Below are 18579 nucleotides of genomic sequence, written 5' to 3'. Positions count from 1 at the left end.
GATGCTACGAGGCACGTGGCCATAAAGATTATTTTTTGATCATACTGTAGGTGCAAGAGGTACAAGAGAGTGTACAAGAGTAGGTAAGAGTGTAGGTAAGTGAAAAGTTCTGGCGGTCATTTCTGGGTTTTGTTGTCCTGCATCACGTGGTACGTTGACGTCAGCGAAAAAAAGCGCTGAAACACGTGCGCTAAGTGGTGCTACAAACAGGGCCCAAAGTGCGAAACTAAACCTCTTCTTGCCAGGTCTTGAAGATCAATCGTGTAACCATAATGTGGTAAAGTCTCGGTGCAATCGGATGCTTTGGTGAGGAATGAGAGCACATCGAAAACGCCCATTTCGTCGGAAGTCTCCGCCCATTCATCGATATAACACGCCGATATCACGGAGAAATGTCACGAAATAGGCGCCGAACGACGTCTAAATCATGCTTCTACATATCTTATGGTGGTTCCGCGGTAGAAAGGTGGTATCGCGCTAATAGAGGACATTTTCTGAAAGCCTAACGCGCGTCATGCCCAAGCAAAAAAGCTGTGACGTTGGCTCTGACGTCACTGTGCACACAAGCCTACGTATAGATCCGTTTACACCGCTGCGAGGCCATGGCAAGCTGTCGTGCGTTTATTTGTCTTTTGGGTCTTTTCACTGTTGCAGCAGCAAAGAAGTAAACCTGTCCGCACCAGCCAACCGACTCAAAAGTACTCTTTTCAGCTCGTACTTGATCATCGCACCGAAAACGGTGCGCCCAGGGCTCTCGGCTCGCGTTGCTGTCAGCATCTTCCAAGCAAAATCCGCTGTTACGGTGGAGATAAGACTTACCGCGACGAGCGTACCGAAAGGCGTCGATTCTACGCTAGCTTCCTCATCAGTTGACGTGCAACCGAGTAAGGCGACCACGCACGCTTACTGCTGTAATCACTTTTGGGTGTTTAAATTTAGATGCGGACGCGACGGTGGATTTTCAGGTGGGGGGAAAATGATGGAAATAGCATTACTTAGAGCACTTGTTGCTCTTGGCACTTAGATGCCTGCTCAGCTGCCGAGCATCTATGGCACATACATGTTGAACGTGAGCGGATCAGGTGGATTGACGTTCAGGAACAGCACGGCAGTGACGGTCGATTCCAAGTGCCGATCTCTTTTCGTTCAGACGGATAAGGGCATTTACAAGCCAGGGCAAACAGGTCCTTTTGATCGATTTTGAGACGTGAGGTCACAAATGGGGATACTTATTTCTAGTGAGGATGCGTCTCATTGGCTACGATCGCGATCTAAAGCCATTTACGGAAAAAGTGGAAGTCAAGATATCGGTGAGAACTAACTATATGCATCAATGATGTTGTGACTCTGCTTTTCTGTAAAAGGATCCGAATGGCAATTTGATGGCTAACTGGGTGAACGTTCAAATCACTGACGGCACGTTATAGACGACTAAAATAATTCATTGGCTTTTTGAAAGTTCTTCTCTAGGTATCGCTCTGCGCGATTTTCCTCTTTCAACTGAGCCTCCTGTTGGCACGTGGAAAATTGAAGTGAAAGGAGATGTACAGTCTTTACGTGCTATTATTATTGTTATTTATTTATTTATTTGACCGTGTACTTTATTCTGTAGTGCGTTGATCAAAGTCAAAATTTCGAAGTGGACAAATATGGTAAAAGAAGTAATTTAGTAAAAAAGATTCAAAACTGTGGATATTTGTTCTTTAGTATTGCCTAAATTCAAAGTGACCATCAGTCCTCCATCGTACATTGTGGCAACGCAAAAGATTGTGTCCGGATCCTTTTCAGCGGAGTGCGTAAACGTGAAATTATGTCTTCATGGCCCTTCTGTTATTCCTGCTCCCTTTAGGTACACGTACGGAAAGCCTGTCAAAGGATCTGCAGTGCTCAACTTTTACTTACCGTATCAATACTACTACAATGATGACGACTTTCAATTTCCTACGTATTCGGTTTCCCTTCCTAATGTACTCCAACAAAATCCTTGCAGTTACCCTTCGTTGGAAAAATTTCTTTAGTTTGACGGTCAAGCCAGCTTTGCCGTTCCAAGTGCCAATATTATTTCATTGATGGAAAGTTCCAGTAGTGAAAAGCAGCAGAACACTTTTCCCTCTTGGGGCCAATTAGCCATCAACGCTTCCGTTACAGAAGAAGCAACAGGTGAAAATTTAACAACCTTTTAATCATTAATTAATTAAAAATTATTTTCATGCTGCAGGCAAGACGTTGCACGACCAAGCCGTAACGCGTTTCTATAACAATCCGATTGTGTTGAAATTTCATGAATCCACGCCGTCCACCTACAAACCCGGTCTCTTGTTTGCTGCGAGGGTAAGACTGAGTCAACGGCAAAGCGCCACTTGAAACCACGTCTTTTTTTCTGCAAGGTTGTGGCAACGCATCCGGACAATACGCCAGTGGCCGATAGCGAAAATCTCAAAGTTAACGTCGCCATCACTATTCGAAATTCAACGTCATGGAGATTGAGATCATCGAACCCTAAACCGGAGTTGTATGCCGTGCGACAGGGAATCGCTGAAATTCTCGTTAATATTCCACTTGACACAAAATACTTTCATATGCAAGTAAGTCAGTGGTGACCGCCTTATAATATGTGTACTGATTGAAGTGGGGCTCTTCTCTTTTAGGCTTCTTATCAAAGCAAATCGATGACGCGGCCAACGTACGCGTACCTGGACAGTCTGAGTCAGATGAAGTCGCCCAGCAACAGCTACATACAACTGACGACAAAAAGCGCATCTGCAACGGTAGAGAACCGGTATTATGCAGTTAGTCTACGTGCATTCTCTATTCTTTTTCAGGCGGGATCTAATGCCAACTATTTGGTTTCAGCTACGTTTTCCATGTCTAAATTATACTACAAAGTTTTGTACGCGAATTGCATTATTTAATTAATTAACGTTTTTGTTCAGGTTCTTGCTCGTGGGAATCTTGTTAGTCAGAGTACGTACGATCTGGTGTCACCCGCCGATAGAACGACGCTGAGCGTTGCCGTGACAGCCGAAATGGCTCCGTCAGCTCGACTCGTCGTCTATGCCATCCGCGGCGACGGCGAAGTCGTCGTTGATTCGTTGACGCTCACCGTTGACGGGCTATTCAAAAATAAGGTAACACACTCGCCAATAAAGGTACAGTATAATGATCTGATGTACGTTTCTTCTTTTCAAGGTGACCTTGGATTTTAGCGAAGAGGAAGCGAGACCGGGAAATAACGTTGACCTGCGAGTTACGGCGTCTCCGGATTCCTATGTGGGTCTTCTCGCAATCGATCAAAGCGTGACACTTCTTGCTGACGGAAATGACATCACTCAGTCATCCGTATGCAAGTGTACCGATCACATCATTTTTTCCCATTACCTTCAATAGGTGACGGACGAAATTGATTCGTATGATCCGGCTACTCCCAACTGGTACAACGGACCGATTTGGTTTGGGCGTCGTCGTCGTCGTTCTATTTGGTGGCCGTACTACAGTTCTGGTAAAGACGCATTCAGAATCTTTGAAGTAAGGATGGAACTTTATAGTCAGTAGTTACAACGTGTAATTTCAGAATGCTGGTCTTGTGTCGATGAGCGACGCAAACATTTACTGCGACGGAACCCAGGACTCTGATTATAGGTTCCACAACGACGTTGCTATTGATTATATGAGAGGAGGCCTTGCTTGTGAGTAGACGTCGGCATGTGTCATCTTCATATTTCAGGAAGTTAGGCGGTGGCGGTGGAGGTGCGGCTGCTCCAAGTGGTTCTCAAGAACTCATCACTCCAGAGCGCGTTCGAACGTTTTTTCCCGAGACGTGGTTATGGACGAACGCCACGACAGAGTCAGATACAGCAAACAGTGTCATTCACTTCGGTTTCAATATTTGTTGTTAGTGGCTCTGGCGCGGCGACACTTAACAGCATCGTTCCAGACACAATCACGTCTTGGGTTGCCAGTGCCTTCGCAATGAATGGACAGACGGGGCTGGGCGTGCCAAGCTCAACTGCATCAGTATATAATTGGTGTCGAAAAAATTGCTTGTCCTATACGTTGTTTTTGTATACAGCTTAGGGCGTTCAAGCCTTTCTTTGTGTCATTGGGTCTTCCCTACTCTGTAATACGTGGCGAACAATTGGCCTTGCAAGTGGTCGTCTTTAATTATTTGGAAACGGCTCTAAATGTTTTTCTGTCGGCTTCAATTTTTTTGTTTCTAATTTATCATTCTGTTTAGGTTCGAATTACGCTGGAAGCGAAGTCGGGCATATCGGGTCTCGAATCCGCACTTAATGCAGCCTCCGATCCTACATTCACGATGTTGGATTCGGTTATGGTTCCTGCGGACGATTCGGTCGCCGTTTATTTTGCTGTCATTCCAACAAAAATAGGCCGAATTCCTATCAAAGTAACGGCGCAGTCGACATCAGCCGCGGACGCCGTCGAAAGACAACTATTAGTAGAAGTCAGTAGACTTCTTCACTAGTTAGATAACTGTGACGAAACTCGACTTTTAGCCGGAAGGAAGAAAACTCGAATATACGAGAAACCTTTTTATTCGCCTTGATAATTCAGGTAAGGCAAGGCGCAATACATATTGAAATTATATTTCCAATAATTTTCTATTAGCCAATCAACTGCAAGAGAACTTATTGCTGACAGTTCCTTCAGACTCTGTGGACGGATCAAGCAAAGCCGCTGTCACAATCATAGGTACAGGCGAAATGCTATGAGCGCCACTCTCCCGTTAATCCGATCTGCCTTAGGTGATCTTATGGGCCCGACGCTGAACAATCTGGAAAGAATGGTTCGATTGCCGACCGGCTGCGGCGAGCAGAACGCCGCCTCGTTTGCACCCAATATCTATGTGCGCGAATACCTGGTCGCCATCAGAAAGCTCTCCAACGAATTGGAACATAAAACCGACAAATACATGATGACAGGTACTGTACACGTGAAGACAATCAGCTACTGTACGCCCGATATCGTCCTTTCGTTTAGGCTATCAAAGAGAGCTGAATTATAAGAATTCTGATGGATCGTATAGTGCATGGGGAGATACCATTGGCAGTTTGTGGTATTTTGTCCAATTTTTCAAAAATCCTCGCATCCGTTAACTGTCTTCTGCAGGCTCACAGCGTTTGTCATGAAGCTTTACGTTCTGTCGTCTCGCTACATTGCCATAGATCCGAATCAAGTGACGACGTCCTTGACGTGGATCGTGCGTCAGCGATGGGCACTTCAATAAAGTCGGAAAGATCGTCAATCGCTACATCTTGGTCAGCATCACTTACGAAAATGTTATTTATAGTATCCCTGTTACTTTTGCAGGGAGGATTGGAAGGAGATGTAGCACGGACTGCATTTGTCTTAATTTCTCTGATTGAGGCAAAGAATGCAGAAGCTCTACCAGTAATTACTGTGGACTCGGCTATCACGAAGGCCAGATCGTTTCTAGAGCGTCATCTGGCAACGCTCACAGACGCCTACAGCATTCCCATAACAGCGTATGCGTTGATCTTCTCTGGCAGTTCGAAGACCTCCGAAGCTAAGACCAAACTCATGTCGGCGGCTATAAATAAAAGTAATAAAATCCGCGTAGACAACGATGATTCGTTATTATATTTGACGCAGACGGAGCCACTCATTGGACAAACGCAGCTGATTCGGATGACAAAGGCGACAACTCAAATGAGTGGTTTTATTATCCGTCTCACGCCCCAGCAGCCGACATCGAGATGACTGGCTACGCTCTTCTCGCACTGATGCAATTGCAAGACATCCAGGAAGGCCTTTCTGTAGCCAGATGGCTCAGCCAGCAGAGGAATTCGCTTGGAGGCTGGTCATCTACTCAGGCAAGCTCTAACGCTTTCTCCTTGGACGTGCCCTCTGATTGTGTCCTTTATCTCAGGATACTGTCATTGCGCTTCAGGCAATGTCCTCGTTTGCTCGTTTGACGCACGGAAGCGGACAGGATTTGACTGTCACATTGAAGTCATTGGTGGACTCCACTTTCGCGCACACGTTTGCTGTTAACAATGTGAATTCGCTCGTTCTTCAGCAAGTGGAAAACGTAGCGCACTGACGAACCGTAAATTTTTTCTCGCTCGATCGTCATCTTGCCTTTTATAGGTTCCCGTTGGCGGATCTCTCAGCGTGGCAGCATCAGGCAATGGAACGGCGCTTCTGCAAGCTTCCGTGTCGTACCACGTAGACGAACACAAGCCGACGAAGCCGGCGTACGACTTCACAGTCGAAGTAATCGAGACGGATGGGGGTAGCACTTTGACTATCAAGTTATGCTCAAAGTACGGAGAGAAATTGCCTCGCTCTTCTCTTTCAGCTTTTTCTGCAGATACAATTTGGACAAAGAGTCGGGCATGGTTGTTGTGTCAGGAACGTTGCCGTCTGGCTTTGTGGCAGACACGGATAAATTGGACGAGGTAAGAGCGCTATATAGTAAGTGCACCCCCAGACGCCTTTCTGGGCGTCTGAAGTTTTGCTGCAATGGGATTAACCGTTGTAATACATTTTCGGCTTTCTAGTTCTTTGAGAACCCTACGACTGGCATTCAGCGATATGAAATGAATGATAATCGAGTTGAGCTCTACTTAGACGAGGTCGGTGTGTATAGCAGTTGAACAAATCTGCTTTTTATGTAGCTTTGCCTCAGATTTCTACCGGGACGATGAAGTGCTTGGAAATACCTGCCGTTCGTCAGTACGACGTCGGACAGCTTCAGCCTGTCAATGCCGAAGTCTTCAGCTACTACGAACCTTGTGCGAGTGGATTTTGAACCGGCACTAGCTCGATTTCTCTATCTTCATTTTCTAGATTTGGAAAAGGTTTCTCATCTCTATGTTCCTGATGGACTGGCCGACGTGCACGTGTGCGATTTGTGCAAGTGCCACGACTCGTCAGAGTGCAAAGGATGCGATGGCTACACCTCTACGAAACCGTGTCCCGTCAAGCAAACCGGCGGAGCTGGAGCTGTTTTCGCCAGCATTTTGTCTTGTATTTGTGTTTGCGCTCTCTTCTCCCTCTTCTTGGCTTGATAAGTAAAACAAAGCACTCCCCCCCCCCCCCCCCCCCCCCAGCTACTCGTTTTCTAGCAAAAATGTGGTGTGCTATCTGCATGTAAGCGAAGCATTGTCTGCGTATTTGTCGGCTGAAATTGTCATATAGCTGAGGTGTTTCTGTTTATTCCTTATATACTAAACAGTAGTGCCAGTAACGCAAGCAAAATTTATTGAACGTCACATGAAAAAGTTACGTGCCTAATTACTAAAAGAAGAAGCAAGTAGTAGATTAAAACGGTTACAAGTAGAAAACATGCAAACGTTAGTGATCCTTTGAGGCACGTTACCATTTATTTGTACACGCTCTTTTAGCGTGCGTGACTCTTCAGCTTCTTGACCGAAAGCAGCCGAAAGAGAACGATCTAACACAGGTACGACGTCCTTCGTTTTTGTAATTTAGTTTATATACATCGAGAAACGTTCTAGATGCTTTTTCGGATTTTCGAAAGTCGTGCGCAGTCGTGTCCTTCGAAATGCCAAGGATAGAGACTTCAGTGGTGCTCCAAAGAACGTTTCTCATCTGATACAATTGCTTCGGGTGTGATAGAGAGAGTTTCTCGGCCGAAACAGCTCCTCGTAAATTTCGAGCCCCGTTTCTCGCTAAAGAATTTCGCAAAACGCTGTGGCTAGAGTCACGGTAAAGTAACTCACCGTAACTGTAACAGGTAGCGCACGGTAACCGAGGGGAAGAAATCGTTTAGCGCACTATAGAGAATGGACCTAACCTAGAGAGCTTAAAAAGCGTTTTTTTCATGTACCTAACCCAACCCTAACCCTAAACCTTACTGGTATCGGTGGCGGCCCCGCTCCGGGCTTAACCGCCCCAATGAGCATAGGTCGCAGAGGGGGGCTTCGCCCCCCTGGAACCACCATGCTACGGGCGGTTAAGCCACAGTCGCGGGTGATCGTATATCGCCGTTTAGGTACAGAGAAAAAAAAGAAAGAAGAAAAAAAAAGAAAAAAACGATCACGCTTCGGGATTCGAACCCACGACCCGTCACGTGCCCCGTGGTTCATGCATCCCCAGCGCCCTGCTCAGCACCCCCCCCCCTGCCCGTTGAGCTACCGCGACCACCTTGCGTAGGAGGTGATATCACATGCTCTTAACTACAAAATTACCGTGACTCCAAGCCGTGAGACTTGAGTCACGGTACCGTGACTCTAGACACAGCGTTCGCAAAAATCGCATTGAAATACTCGAACGCTTTTCTAGACTTTGGATCGTTGCAGTTATTAATACAACGGGTAGACCGCGGTCCCAACGTCCTCGGCAAGACGGGTCGGTCCATCTACCGGACTGCGGGGATTTGTATCTTAATTGTATAGATGCAGTCTCATAAAGTGCCTGTATGCCTCCTGGACCATGAGGCAATAACGTCTAAACTGTCTCGTCTCCTGGGCAGGCCTACATCAACTGCTGAAGTGCGGCCCCGAGAAGGAAAACTGCCCAACTTACACGGCGTGTATCTCCTAACGAGGCTACTTTGTTCATTAGTAGTCTCCCTAGGAGAACGACACCTAAAACAAAAATGTGTCTGCTTGTCGTTTGATTTTTTATATACAGCCAGCAGACAGACATGCAGCGGGTACAACACCCCGAAGAATGCGGAAGAGCCAGGCTGGTACGGTAATTTCCTTCCCTCTTTCAGTTTTTCATTTTTTTTTCTTTAGGAGAGCGTCCTGGACAAGACGCTATAAACTGCTCCGGGGTCCTGAGCACGACCCCGTCACAGAAAACTGCTCCGGGGTCCTGGGCAAAAACCCCGTCAACAAAAACTGCCCGCGCGAAAAGAGGGAGAGGACTGTTCGTTTTTTTCTTTTTATTAAAATAAAATTTCTGTACCCTACCCTTTTCTCCATGGCGGCAGCAGCGCACGCGGGGTGCACCACCCCGCCGGTGCCCTAACTAACCTAAACTAACCTATCTAAGCGAACCTATCTAAAGTAACCTATTAATTATTAACTAGCGCGAGTCAGAGAAGCGCAAAGGCGTGCAAATCGTGTTATGCGCCTACTACACATGCACCACATGCATCCTTCATGCAATACAGAAAGACAGTCGCTCTTCCTTCAGCCCTTCTGCTTTTTTTTCCCGAGAGAGCAGGAATACGGACTATTGCACTCGATCCAGCGGCGATTCTCGCGCTCTTAATTGACGCGCGGTCAATCGCCTATAACACCCCAAGAAGAACAGCGCAACGACGACGGCAACGACGAGAACGACCGCAAAGTGCGGATTGACGTCATTTCTCGTCGTCGCTTTTGCTTTTCTCGTCTGGGCGTTCGCGATAGTATTTCGTCTTGAAGAGTTCATTGGACGGACGTACCGTTGACGTCACTACGGTCGTGAAGCGGCGTGCGAGGAAAGCGATGGATGGCGTGGAGAAGAAAGGACATCCACGCCGATTTGAAGCACTGATTTCTGCAACACCAGAAACGAGATAGAGAGGAGGAGAAAGACGCGAAAACGAGAAGGGAAGGTACCTTAAACGAGCTTGCGTCGCCGTGGGATATCGGCCGGATTTGTGCCGGAACTGGATGTCTGACCACCAAGTTTGCAATAGGTCTAGTCAAAAGAAACTCTCAATTTGCATGCACCATAAAATGCTTTCAAGGAAGGTAAATTATTTGGAAACTCTAGTGTAAACGGGGAGCCTTCCTCTAGGACACATTGCCGCTTCATTACCTTGGCTGCTGCCCAGTCGAATTTCTCTGGCGTGTATCGGCCGCCCATTTGCAGCGCCTCGTGCGTGGTGCACCAGTACTCAATTACACGGTAGAATACGCGCGAAGGGAGGACGCTAGCACGGCGCGCTGCCGTTGAGAAGGGGCTCAAGACGCTCGCAGCACATCAAATAAAATAACGTCAAACCGTTCTCCGCTTGACCACGATGACGTCCTAGCTTCTGCTCCCGCATCTGAAGCAGTAAGCACGGGTCGAATATCGTGTTCGAGAGAGACAACTGTTGGACGCCGATGATTAGACGGTGAACGCTCGGTTTTGTGAGCCGTAGATCTGAATTAGAGGCAATTTGCTTAGCGTTACTTTCCAGGAATTATTCTCCTAAAAGACTTGACGCTTGCCTTGTTAGCTAAGAACGAACACAGATTTGCGTACACGATCAAAGTTTGGGGGCCTCACCGAACCTTAGACCATGCTTAGATATTCCCACGGGCACCTACGAGTTAGGCGAAGCGTGCGGATCGTCGCGCGGCGAAGATGGGAAGTTGACGCTCTGATTGGACGTCGCTGTAGGTCTACATGCAGTAGTAGTGTACACTTTTTCTCGCAAAACGAATTAGCACTAGTGCGCTATTCAGACGCCTCTCCTCTTATGCATTCTTCTCTCGTGTTCGTTCTTCTGTTCAGCACTGCAGCGGCAGCTAGACAACTCGAGCTAGTCAGCTTGGTGAGCCTCCCTCTTGGCAGCTGCAAAAGCGGAGAGCGACGTACGGGTCGATGTAGGCGTTTCGTCACGGCGATCGATCTCCTACGTATACGTTTCCAACAAATCCGTATAAGGAAAGCGCGTGGCCACAGGGCTATAAACAACTGACGCAGGTAAATCAATAACGAACCGTAACCGGACGCAGAGCGGATCTCCCTCCACAGAAAGGAATGCTGCAACTCTACCATCTCGGTCAGAAAATTATGAACAGATACATGAAGAACGGAACAGAGACCTACCTTAACTCAACCTACCAAAGCAAAGAGGTAGATAGACAAATAAATTGTTTGCCCGGGCAATGGAAGGTATGATTGTGCCCCAGATTTATGTTCGCAGCACGGACATTGACAGGACCCTTATGAGCGCAGAAAGTCAAATGGCAGCCTTGTACAAACCATCTGGACACCAGGTTTGTATCTCAAAGATATCTAAATGACAAAAGAGTGACGTGTGTTGTGTTTTCTAGATTTTCTTGCCTGGTCTTGAGTGGCAACCAACTCCCATTCACACAGTTCCAGTGACGCAAGACAATGTGGGGTGACTGTAAAATCATTATAAATTAATCGATTAACTAAAATAGCTATTGCGTGCCTACGCCGTTGACTGTCCGCGCTACGCAGAACTTCGCGAGCAAGGAACTCATGATGCCGATTACATTGCTGTTATGGAGAAGTACAAGGTACATGTAATAAGGCTGCTGTTAGAAACACGGTTATACGGTTTTTGGGGGGGAAAGAATTTGTTTGCTCGGCTGAAAAATCTAACAGGCGTTGATTATGATATAACGGTCAGCAACGCTTACAAAATACTCGATTCTTTCTATTGTGAAGTAGGGTTTTGAATTTCTTGTGCGTACAGTATGGTTATAACAATGCGATTTTAGAAGCAGCACAATATGGCCTGGCCTGACTGGTTTACTGATCGTGACTTCACCGATCTCCTCGCAGTAAACAACTTTTCTCTCTACAAAATGTTTTCTGGGGAAGAAATTCATAAACTGACAGCAGGTGAGATAACAGAATTTTTGGGGGGAAAGACGCTCTCTGAGTCTGAAGACTAGGCATTTTTCTCGGGGAAGTGCTTGGTCACATGGAAATGAAGCGAAATGGTACTGAAATGATCGCAAGCAAGATCTTTATGTATTCTGCCGTAAGACAGATTGAACATTCATATACGTTCAGTGATTAATTAAGATCTTTTAGCACGATCTAACTCTTGTGGCTATTCTGAGTGCTCTAGGACTTTTTGGTAACGACTCAGTACAGCCACCTTATGCCTCAGCAGTTATGATCGAACTCTACCTCGAAGATAACGGGTAGGGTTGCATAACCTTGCTTTTCATTTGAAATTTATTGTGTTTAGCTCGAACACAGTGGAGGTTTACTACCACATGGGACCAGATGCTGCCAATCGCACTCAGCGTATGATTCTTCCTGGTTGCTCACCGCCTTGCACTCTCGACAAATTCAGAGAGCAAGCACATGCACACACCCCTCTATGATCTTACGGGACAATGCTGTTTAGATTTGCCTCGCCACTTCTTGTGAACGACTTTCAAAAAGAGTGTCAGTTGCCGGACCAGCCAGATTCACATAGTTATTGGATTGTTGGAATCGGTCTTGGTGCAGTGATCATTTGCCTGGTGGTGATCGTTGCATTGATTGTTCTGGTTACGCGCTATAGACGTCGACAGAGACGTCGTCCCAGAGACGGATTCAATCCTATTGATGGCGTTGTTTGACATCGCATGTCTAAACCGTGGTAGTCTAAAGTAGATACAGACTCTACAGTATTATGTTGTGTTCTCCATTCGATTTATCTCCAATTACATTTATTGCCTAACGCACGCGCTGATCTCCGCCTTGATGGCCGACGTTTATTTTCTGCCTCGCAGCCTAAACGAAGCGATCCATGAAAAATTGAAAAAAGCACTTCAAAGAATGAAAGTATCAGTAGGAGACATAGCATGGGGCGACGACAAAATTGAAAAGAGAGAAGAGTTTCTACGTGAAGCCAAGATGGTTGTGGTAATCTTCGCCGAGAGAGACCTACCGTTCGATCTCGAGGTGAATGCGGCTTTGCAAAGGCAATGGAGCGAGGAGATAAAGTTCATCTTTCCGGTCGAGCTCTTGGAGGAGAGAACAGAAACGAAATTGAAAGTACCGCACGGCATAGAAGGTTTCCCTTTATATTCCATTTCGTCTTCTCAATTGCGCACCGATGAGGGAATCAAGAACCTATCAGACAAAATTGCTGAAAATCTAACAGGTATGGCAACGTCTGAGTGTTTGGCTGAACCAGTTGGTATCTTCCTCTTGTAGAAGCTGGCAAACCCTTATACTCTCCGCTATTGGTTCACTTGAATGCCTACTTTGGCGACAGTCCGTGGCAGTACCTGTGTCAAAAGTATGAATTTGGCAGGAAAGTTGAACTTTGTCCTGATGGCAATTACCAAGTGCGAAACCGAGGAAATCCACCGAAGAGGCACTGGGAAGAATGGAAAAAGCGCATTGATGAAGATGTCGTTGAGTTCGCTGATAAAAATGACAGCAGCGACGAGATTAAAGTCCACGTCACGGGACTGTCACCACTATCACTTTACGCTTACCTTGGCTATCAGCTCAATAGAAAGAAATGCTCCGTGTGGCATTGCTATTCGTCTCTGGGCCAAGATAGAGCCAAGGCTCCTGATCGCTATGACTTCAATGTAAGTCCTTCTCAAGGCGACCGTGAGATTACTGAAACGCCAAACCAGTTCTGTATGACCTCTGAAGAATTTCAAGACTTGCGAGGAAAGGAAGGACTTCATCTGATCTTCGTGTCTTTGAATGCTGCGTATTCAATTGGTAAAGCTCACCGCGATAATTTGAACTCGTTACTTGAAACAGGCGGTCAGTTCGTTGCGTCGGTCACAACCGTTCGTCCGAAGATGACATCCGACGAGGGGCCAACGCAGCTCGACGTCACCGCCAAAAATGTCTACACCATTCAAGATGAAATAAAGTCAAAGGTCTGCAAGTGGATGAAAGACAAGCGCGGACTTCTGGTGGCCGCCGCTTGTCCAACTCCACTTGCATTCTATATTGGAACGCTACCCAATCAGCACATTCATGGACCCGTCAGATTCTTGGAACTGGTAGACGGTCAATACCAAATCGCCTTCTAGATATTATCAACCTGAAGACAAACAATCATTACTGTGTGTGTGTGTGAAAGCTTAATTTTTGTATTTTCAATTATGTACTAATATTACTACCACTTTCCCCTCTTTGTCCAGTCTTTTGGAGTCCAGTGCAAGCACTTGGGATCGATTCGCGTCTTTTTCTTTCTCGTCGATTTCGCGTGGCCCTCAACCAATTCGTCAGACACGTGCAAAACGTATTGTCCTTTGTAGTAGTGAATCACGTTCAGGTGTTGCAGCGTCGATACGACGTCCTCCTTTCGAATGCTCGTCATCTCGCACAGTTCGCTGCCGCAACGAAGCCGTTATCGCCACATAGACCCCCCGTTTAGACCCCCTCCTCACTTTATAGTGACCATAGCTTGCGATCCCTCCTCTCGTTTTAACCCAATTAGAATTTCCAAAAGAGTCTGGGTCCAATAGCTGCGATAGGACAACAGTCCCAGATCCGAGAGAGGTTTCTCCGGATGACCGGCCTTTCCTTCAAACTTTGACAGCTCGTAACCTGCACGCAGTTCGAAAGTCACATAAAAGCATCAATAATCATTCATACGTACTAAATTCTATTAGCAGCTTGCCGTAGCCCTTACGCTGAAAGGGCGGCAGCACGAGAATGCAAGCAACGTTGTAGTCTTCCGTCGATTCCTTTTCCTAATAAACGATTGACAACGCTCTTCAGACCAACGTGCTGTTGTTACCTTGGAAAAATATCCGACGATGTGAAAGCCTCGACTGTCCTGGCTCGTCATGACGTAGAAGAGGAATGGATCCGTGTCATAATAGAGCGTCTTGTGATCCAAGAAGAGTTTCGCTAGTAAGCAGAGATTCTGTGCGAATGCCTGCGCACGCGAAGACCAGTAAGATCAACGGGGGTAGTGAACTATTTATTGACAGTGCACCTTATTCTTTCTCCCGTCAATTTCAAAAAACGATATGGACTCTTTTCGATAAATTTCGTTGCCAGGAGGATGAAACAGCGTACACTTAGACTAAAGAAGAGCAAAATAGGATTGGGTCGTACGTTCTTCTTTAGAGCTTACCCGATGTCTTTCCAAGGACTTACGACTTCTCACGTACTTGAGACAGAATTCGCACAAATAGATGACGGGCTCCGTCGTCAATTCGATCGGATACGGCGAGAAGTACCACGGTTTCATGCGATACTGCCCCATTTCGATCATGTGCACGTTCTTGATTCGAGTCACGACGTCGTCGCTGCACTTGTCGCCGCCGTGAGGACGAAGGCTACCCGTCTGAGGCGGAGCAGCCACCTCCTGAGAAGAATCCTAAAACACAATTTAATTAACTATTTAATTAATTAAAATTATTTTATAAAATTCTGACGTCATCAGCTTTGTCGAGCATTCCCAATTTTCGTTTTCGATTCTGACTCATTTGCTTTTTGAGCGGCACCGGGATTTCGCGATCGGGCGTCGACGGACGCGATCCCTTCGCCGCGCCCGAAAGACTCTTCGGTTCTTTTTTCATCGGCGGTTGAAGTTTGCCGAGATTCAGCCGATCGCTCGTCACCCACTCATCGAGACGTTTATTGTCTAGAAGGGCGTGTATTATTAGTCGAGGGATTCTAAGGGTCTTGCGCGTTCTCACAGTCGATGTAGTGGACGTAGAATTCCTTGCGTGCGGCGTGTTCTCGTTTGCTGATTATCTCGGCGAGGGCTAGACGAGTCGATTAGGTATAGATCTTACGTGTGGGCTTGGGTTCGCTCGCGATAGGTCGAGAAAGGGGGGCCCCACTTACGCCATTCGTCCGTGTCGCCCATGCGAACGGGCAGACGGCAGCCTTCGATGGCCTTGCGCTGTGAATGCATAAGGAAAATGCGACTGGATTAGTCGGAACGATCAGGAAAGTCGTTTCTCGCACCAATAAAGACGCTTCGTTGAGTTCCACCGCCATCTTGGCGTTGTCCGGGAGTTGAGACACATAAACATCATTTCGACACCAATCAATCATTGACAACGTGAAAACGAATAGACACAAAAAGGCCAGCTTTTCTTAAAACGCTGAAAGCTGAGCTATTATCATTGCTTTAGTGGCATTATTAAGCTTCTCCAGATTCTTGACTTCTGCGATGCCACTAGCAAGCATACCGGCAAACCCATTCAGTTCATCGTGCGCCGTGTGATAGTTATCCGTGATGCGCTGACCCGTTTCGGTTGCAGTAAGCAACGAAAAATAGTCCTCCTGATAGACGCGATCAGAATCCCACTGGTCATCGAGCAACTCCTTAATGGCAAAGAGCCGACCAAATATGCCAGGAAAACCATCACCAAGTAGCGGAGTCAAATGCGGAAACATCGGCTTCACGGTAACGACGAGAGCGACGTTCGTCGGTCGCTTGGAGACGACGTTCACCAGAAGCGACGTCGTCGAACCGTCGTACGTCCAACTGTCCTCGTCGTACTCTATAGCAAACGGCACATAGGGCACCGATTTGCCGCCAATATTGACGTCTTCTGCGGGCCAGGCGCCAAAGAATTGAATCTGATACGAACGAGCCGTGGGAAATCCGTCAAAATTGCCCTCAGCCGCACCAATGGTCAGAGACAGAGACGAATTGGTCGCCGCGTAGGAGAAATTCGTCCAGACGAACTTATTGGTCATTAGATAGTCAGTCGTTTTGCCATCGTCTTCGTAGAGTTGACCCCCGCCGCTCGTCGCCGCGTCTCCGCCGGCGAAAACGACCAACTTAAGAGCGTCGGGAACGACTTCCGCTTGACCCAGCGCATCGTCGACGAACGAATCGACGCGAAGCGGCACGACGCGGCCGGCTCGTCCAAAAACGGGCATCTCGTCGAGCGTGCAAGCGATCGACTTTGTCGTCGAACCGCGATAAACGCGACCGGTCGTCCAATCGACGTACGAGTCGTCGCTCGGAAACCAGACGTCTTTCACGGCGAGACCGGTCGCATTGTCGACGGGCCCAACGACGGGCGAAACGAAGAAACTGTCGCCGAAGAAATACTCGGTTCGATAGCCGTACGATTCGTCGTCTTCCGGATGGGAGTAATAGACGGGACGGACGAGACTGACGCCCGTGTCGTGAGCGCGTCGTGCCTGCGTGTAGAGATAGGGAACGAGAGCGCCGCGTCGAACGATGAAGCGACGCATGATGGGATAGTTTTCGGGCGGATAGAGCCAGATGTCGCGAAAATTCGACGGATCCTTCGTGCAGTGCGTACGAAACATGGGCGAAAAGGCGCCCCACTGGATCCAACGCGTGTACATCTCGGGCGGCGACGGTCTGATGTGTCCGCCGATGTCGTGACTCCAATAGCCGAATAAGACGTTCGAGGCGGTGATCGTGAAATAGACTTGAAAGGCGAGCGAGTCCCACGTCGGTACGACGTCGCCGGAGAAGCCCGTCTGGTATCGATGATTGCCGAGACCGCCGAATCGATGTAAGAGCATGGGACGCTTCGCGTCCGTCCAATGGTAGGGATTCGTGAAGAAAATGTAGTTGAGCCAGAACGTCGGATTGACGCCGGGCCGTTGAATCCAGTTCTCTCCCTGCTGCCAATCTAACCACCAGAAATCGATTCCCTCGCTCTCGCGTTCGCCCAGAACGATCCGAGCCCAATTCGTCACGAACGTTATGTTCACCGGATCGAAGGCGACGTACTTACGCGTCGACGGATCGATTCCCATAGCCGTCGCCATCTCGGCGTACTTCTCCTCCCACGGTTGAATGCCGGATGCCGGATGAAGATTGAGCGTGTTGTGCAGCCCGTTCGCCTTGCACCAATCCAAAAAGGCGACGGGATCGGGAAAGAGATGCTCGTCCCAAGTGAATCCCGTCCATCCAATAGACTGACCCGCCTGATCTTTCTTTCCCTCGCTCGCTTCCTTGTAGAACGTTATGTGCCAATCCATGTCGGTGACGAGAACGTCGAGCGGTATGCGACGGGTTAAATAATTCATAGCGATTTCCTTCTGACCGATGTCGCTGAATGCCCAGTAGCGCGAATAGAAGACTCCGAGCGCAAAACGCGGCGGCATGGGTATCTTTCCAGCTAATAGAGTGAATTCGCCGAGAGCGCTCTCGTAGTTGTGACCGTGCCCAAAGAAATAGAGATCTCGCACTCCTCGAAGACTGTAGTAGCACGTCGACGTCGAGCCGTTTTTCTCCTTCGACAAACAGCATCCCTTTCCTTGACAATCCAAATCTGACATTCCGGGATATCCGCACGCCTGACGAGAATTCTCGTCGATCTGACAGGCGTCGGAGTCCGGATTCGGCACGGCTCGATTCGCGAGCCAAGGCCACGTTCGGTTTTCGTCAAATTGAGGCGCATTCGTATCGTCGACGATGGCGTAGCCGTCGCGCGAAACGAGCCCGAGTGTGCAATGCAAATCGGCTCTCTGATTTTGATAGCAGTCTAGATTATTCGTCATGTTGCCGGAGTCGCCGTCCAGAGTTCGGAATGTGCCCAATAGATTGCCGCCGGCGTTCGTCTGATTAACACTCGGTTTTGGCATCCACGTGACTGATTTTCCGTTCGGTAGTTTTGCGGTCACGTGCAAATTCGTCCAATCGAACGAATGGGTTGATGACGTCAAATAGCGAAGTTCGACGTTGTCGGTCGTGATTACGAGCCAATCTCCGTCCGTTGATCGTTTGTAGGGCGGTACCGTTAGGCGACGATTGAGGAAAACGAACGTGGGAGCGTCGGTGAAGATGCCGTACTCCATTCGAATGATGTAGCTCGTTAGAACGGTGAAACGCGCTTTTCCAGACGTCACCACAGCTTTGGGATCTGCTTGCGGATCGTTGGCGTGCAGCTGGACGAAGCAAGCGACAGACAAAACGAAGAGTATTGGGACAAACGTCATAGTCATAGTGTAGCTGTTGTC

The 18579-nt window shown here is 47.9% G+C and overlaps 4 protein-coding genes, 1 long non-coding RNA gene and 1 pseudogene across 5 annotated transcripts; 3 read left to right on the top strand and 3 right to left on the bottom strand.

Annotated features, from left to right (window-relative positions):
- The first annotated feature begins 227 nt into the window (after positions 1–227).
- LOC136189578 (CD109 antigen-like) lies at positions 228–7227 on the top strand (annotated as a pseudogene).
- LOC136189579 (uncharacterized) lies at positions 7184–8120 on the bottom strand. Its single transcript, XR_010670412.1, has 2 exons — positions 7863–8120; positions 7184–7809 (listed from the first exon to the last, which is right to left on the bottom strand). It is a non-coding gene; the product is annotated as an uncharacterized lncRNA (long non-coding RNA).
- Positions 8121–10396: 2276 nt separating this feature from the next.
- Positions 10397–12355, top strand: LOC136188798 (prostatic acid phosphatase-like). The gene is made up of 12 exons (XM_065976587.1): positions 10397–10486; positions 10543–10638; positions 10690–10791; positions 10848–10934; positions 10992–11057; positions 11106–11204; positions 11262–11354; positions 11409–11532; positions 11586–11674; positions 11728–11840; positions 11888–11998; positions 12050–12355. Exons 1-12 carry the CDS (start codon positions 10412–10414, stop codon positions 12264–12266), a joined length of 1272 nt encoding a protein of 423 aa, XP_065832659.1. The 5' UTR covers positions 10397–10411; the 3' UTR covers positions 12267–12355.
- A 24-nt stretch (positions 12356–12379) lies between these two features.
- LOC136188800 (uncharacterized) lies at positions 12380–13785 on the top strand. Its single transcript, XM_065976588.1, has 2 exons — positions 12380–12793; positions 12847–13785. The coding sequence occupies exons 1-2, from the start codon at positions 12391–12393 to the stop codon at positions 13689–13691; spliced, it is 1248 nt and encodes a 415-aa protein (XP_065832660.1). The 5' UTR covers positions 12380–12390; the 3' UTR covers positions 13692–13785.
- On the bottom strand, positions 13736–15633 carry LOC136188797 (histone acetyltransferase KAT5-like). The gene is made up of 10 exons (XM_065976586.1): positions 15589–15633; positions 15466–15523; positions 15315–15383; positions 15051–15259; positions 14747–14992; positions 14606–14695; positions 14405–14545; positions 14264–14357; positions 14052–14211; positions 13736–13994 (listed from the first exon to the last, which is right to left on the bottom strand). The coding sequence occupies exons 1-10, from the start codon at positions 15619–15621 to the stop codon at positions 13778–13780; spliced, it is 1317 nt and encodes a 438-aa protein (XP_065832658.1). The 5' UTR covers positions 15622–15633; the 3' UTR covers positions 13736–13777.
- A 41-nt stretch (positions 15634–15674) lies between these two features.
- LOC136189674 (oligosaccharide 4-alpha-D-glucosyltransferase-like) lies at positions 15675–18577 on the bottom strand. The gene has a single exon (XM_065977700.1). The coding sequence runs from the start codon at positions 18562–18564 to the stop codon at positions 15721–15723; it is 2844 nt and encodes a 947-aa protein (XP_065833772.1). The 5' UTR covers positions 18565–18577; the 3' UTR covers positions 15675–15720.
- Between the last annotated feature and the right edge of the window lie 2 nt (positions 18578–18579).

This window comes from Oscarella lobularis, chromosome 7 (genome assembly GCF_947507565.1).
Source record: "Oscarella lobularis chromosome 7, ooOscLobu1.1, whole genome shotgun sequence".
Lineage (NCBI taxonomy): Eukaryota > Metazoa > Porifera > Homoscleromorpha > Homosclerophorida > Oscarellidae > Oscarella > Oscarella lobularis.
Note: the sequence above shows the minus strand (reverse complement) of the source record. Positions and strands in the feature narration are given on the sequence as shown.

What these genes read in the sequence shown, in the direction of transcription:
- LOC136188798 (XM_065976587.1), top strand. Translation starts at nt 10,412, where the DNA reads ATGCATTCTTCTCTCGTGTTCGTTCTTCTGTTCAGCACTGCAGCGGCA. An exon ending in CTGTTATGGAGAAGTACAAG is followed by an intron (nt 11,205 to 11,261) that starts GTACATGTAATA and finishes TGGGGGGGAAAG; the next exon opens with AATTTGTTTGCTCGGCTGAA. An exon ending in CTCTACCTCGAAGATAACGG is followed by an intron (nt 11,841 to 11,887) that starts GTAGGGTTGCAT and finishes TATTGTGTTTAG; the next exon opens with CTCGAACACAGTGGAGGTTT.
- LOC136189674 (XM_065977700.1), bottom strand. Translation starts at nt 18,564, where the DNA reads ATGACTATGACGTTTGTCCCAATACTCTTCGTTTTGTCTGTCGCTTGC.
- LOC136188797 (XM_065976586.1), bottom strand. Translation starts at nt 15,621, where the DNA reads ATGGCGGTGGAACTCAACGAAGCGTCTTTATTG. An exon ending in GGGCGACACGGACGAATGGC is followed by an intron (nt 15,384 to 15,465) that starts GTAAGTGGGGCC and finishes CGACTCGTCTAG; the next exon opens with CCCTCGCCGAGATAATCAGC. An exon ending in CTACGTCCACTACATCGACT is followed by an intron (nt 15,260 to 15,314) that starts GTGAGAACGCGC and finishes ACGCCCTTCTAG; the next exon opens with ACAATAAACGTCTCGATGAG.
- LOC136188800 (XM_065976588.1), top strand. Translation starts at nt 12,391, where the DNA reads ATGGCCGACGTTTATTTTCTGCCTCGCAGCCTAAACGAAGCGATCCAT. An exon ending in AATTGCTGAAAATCTAACAG is followed by an intron (nt 12,794 to 12,846) that starts GTATGGCAACGT and finishes TTCCTCTTGTAG; the next exon opens with AAGCTGGCAAACCCTTATAC.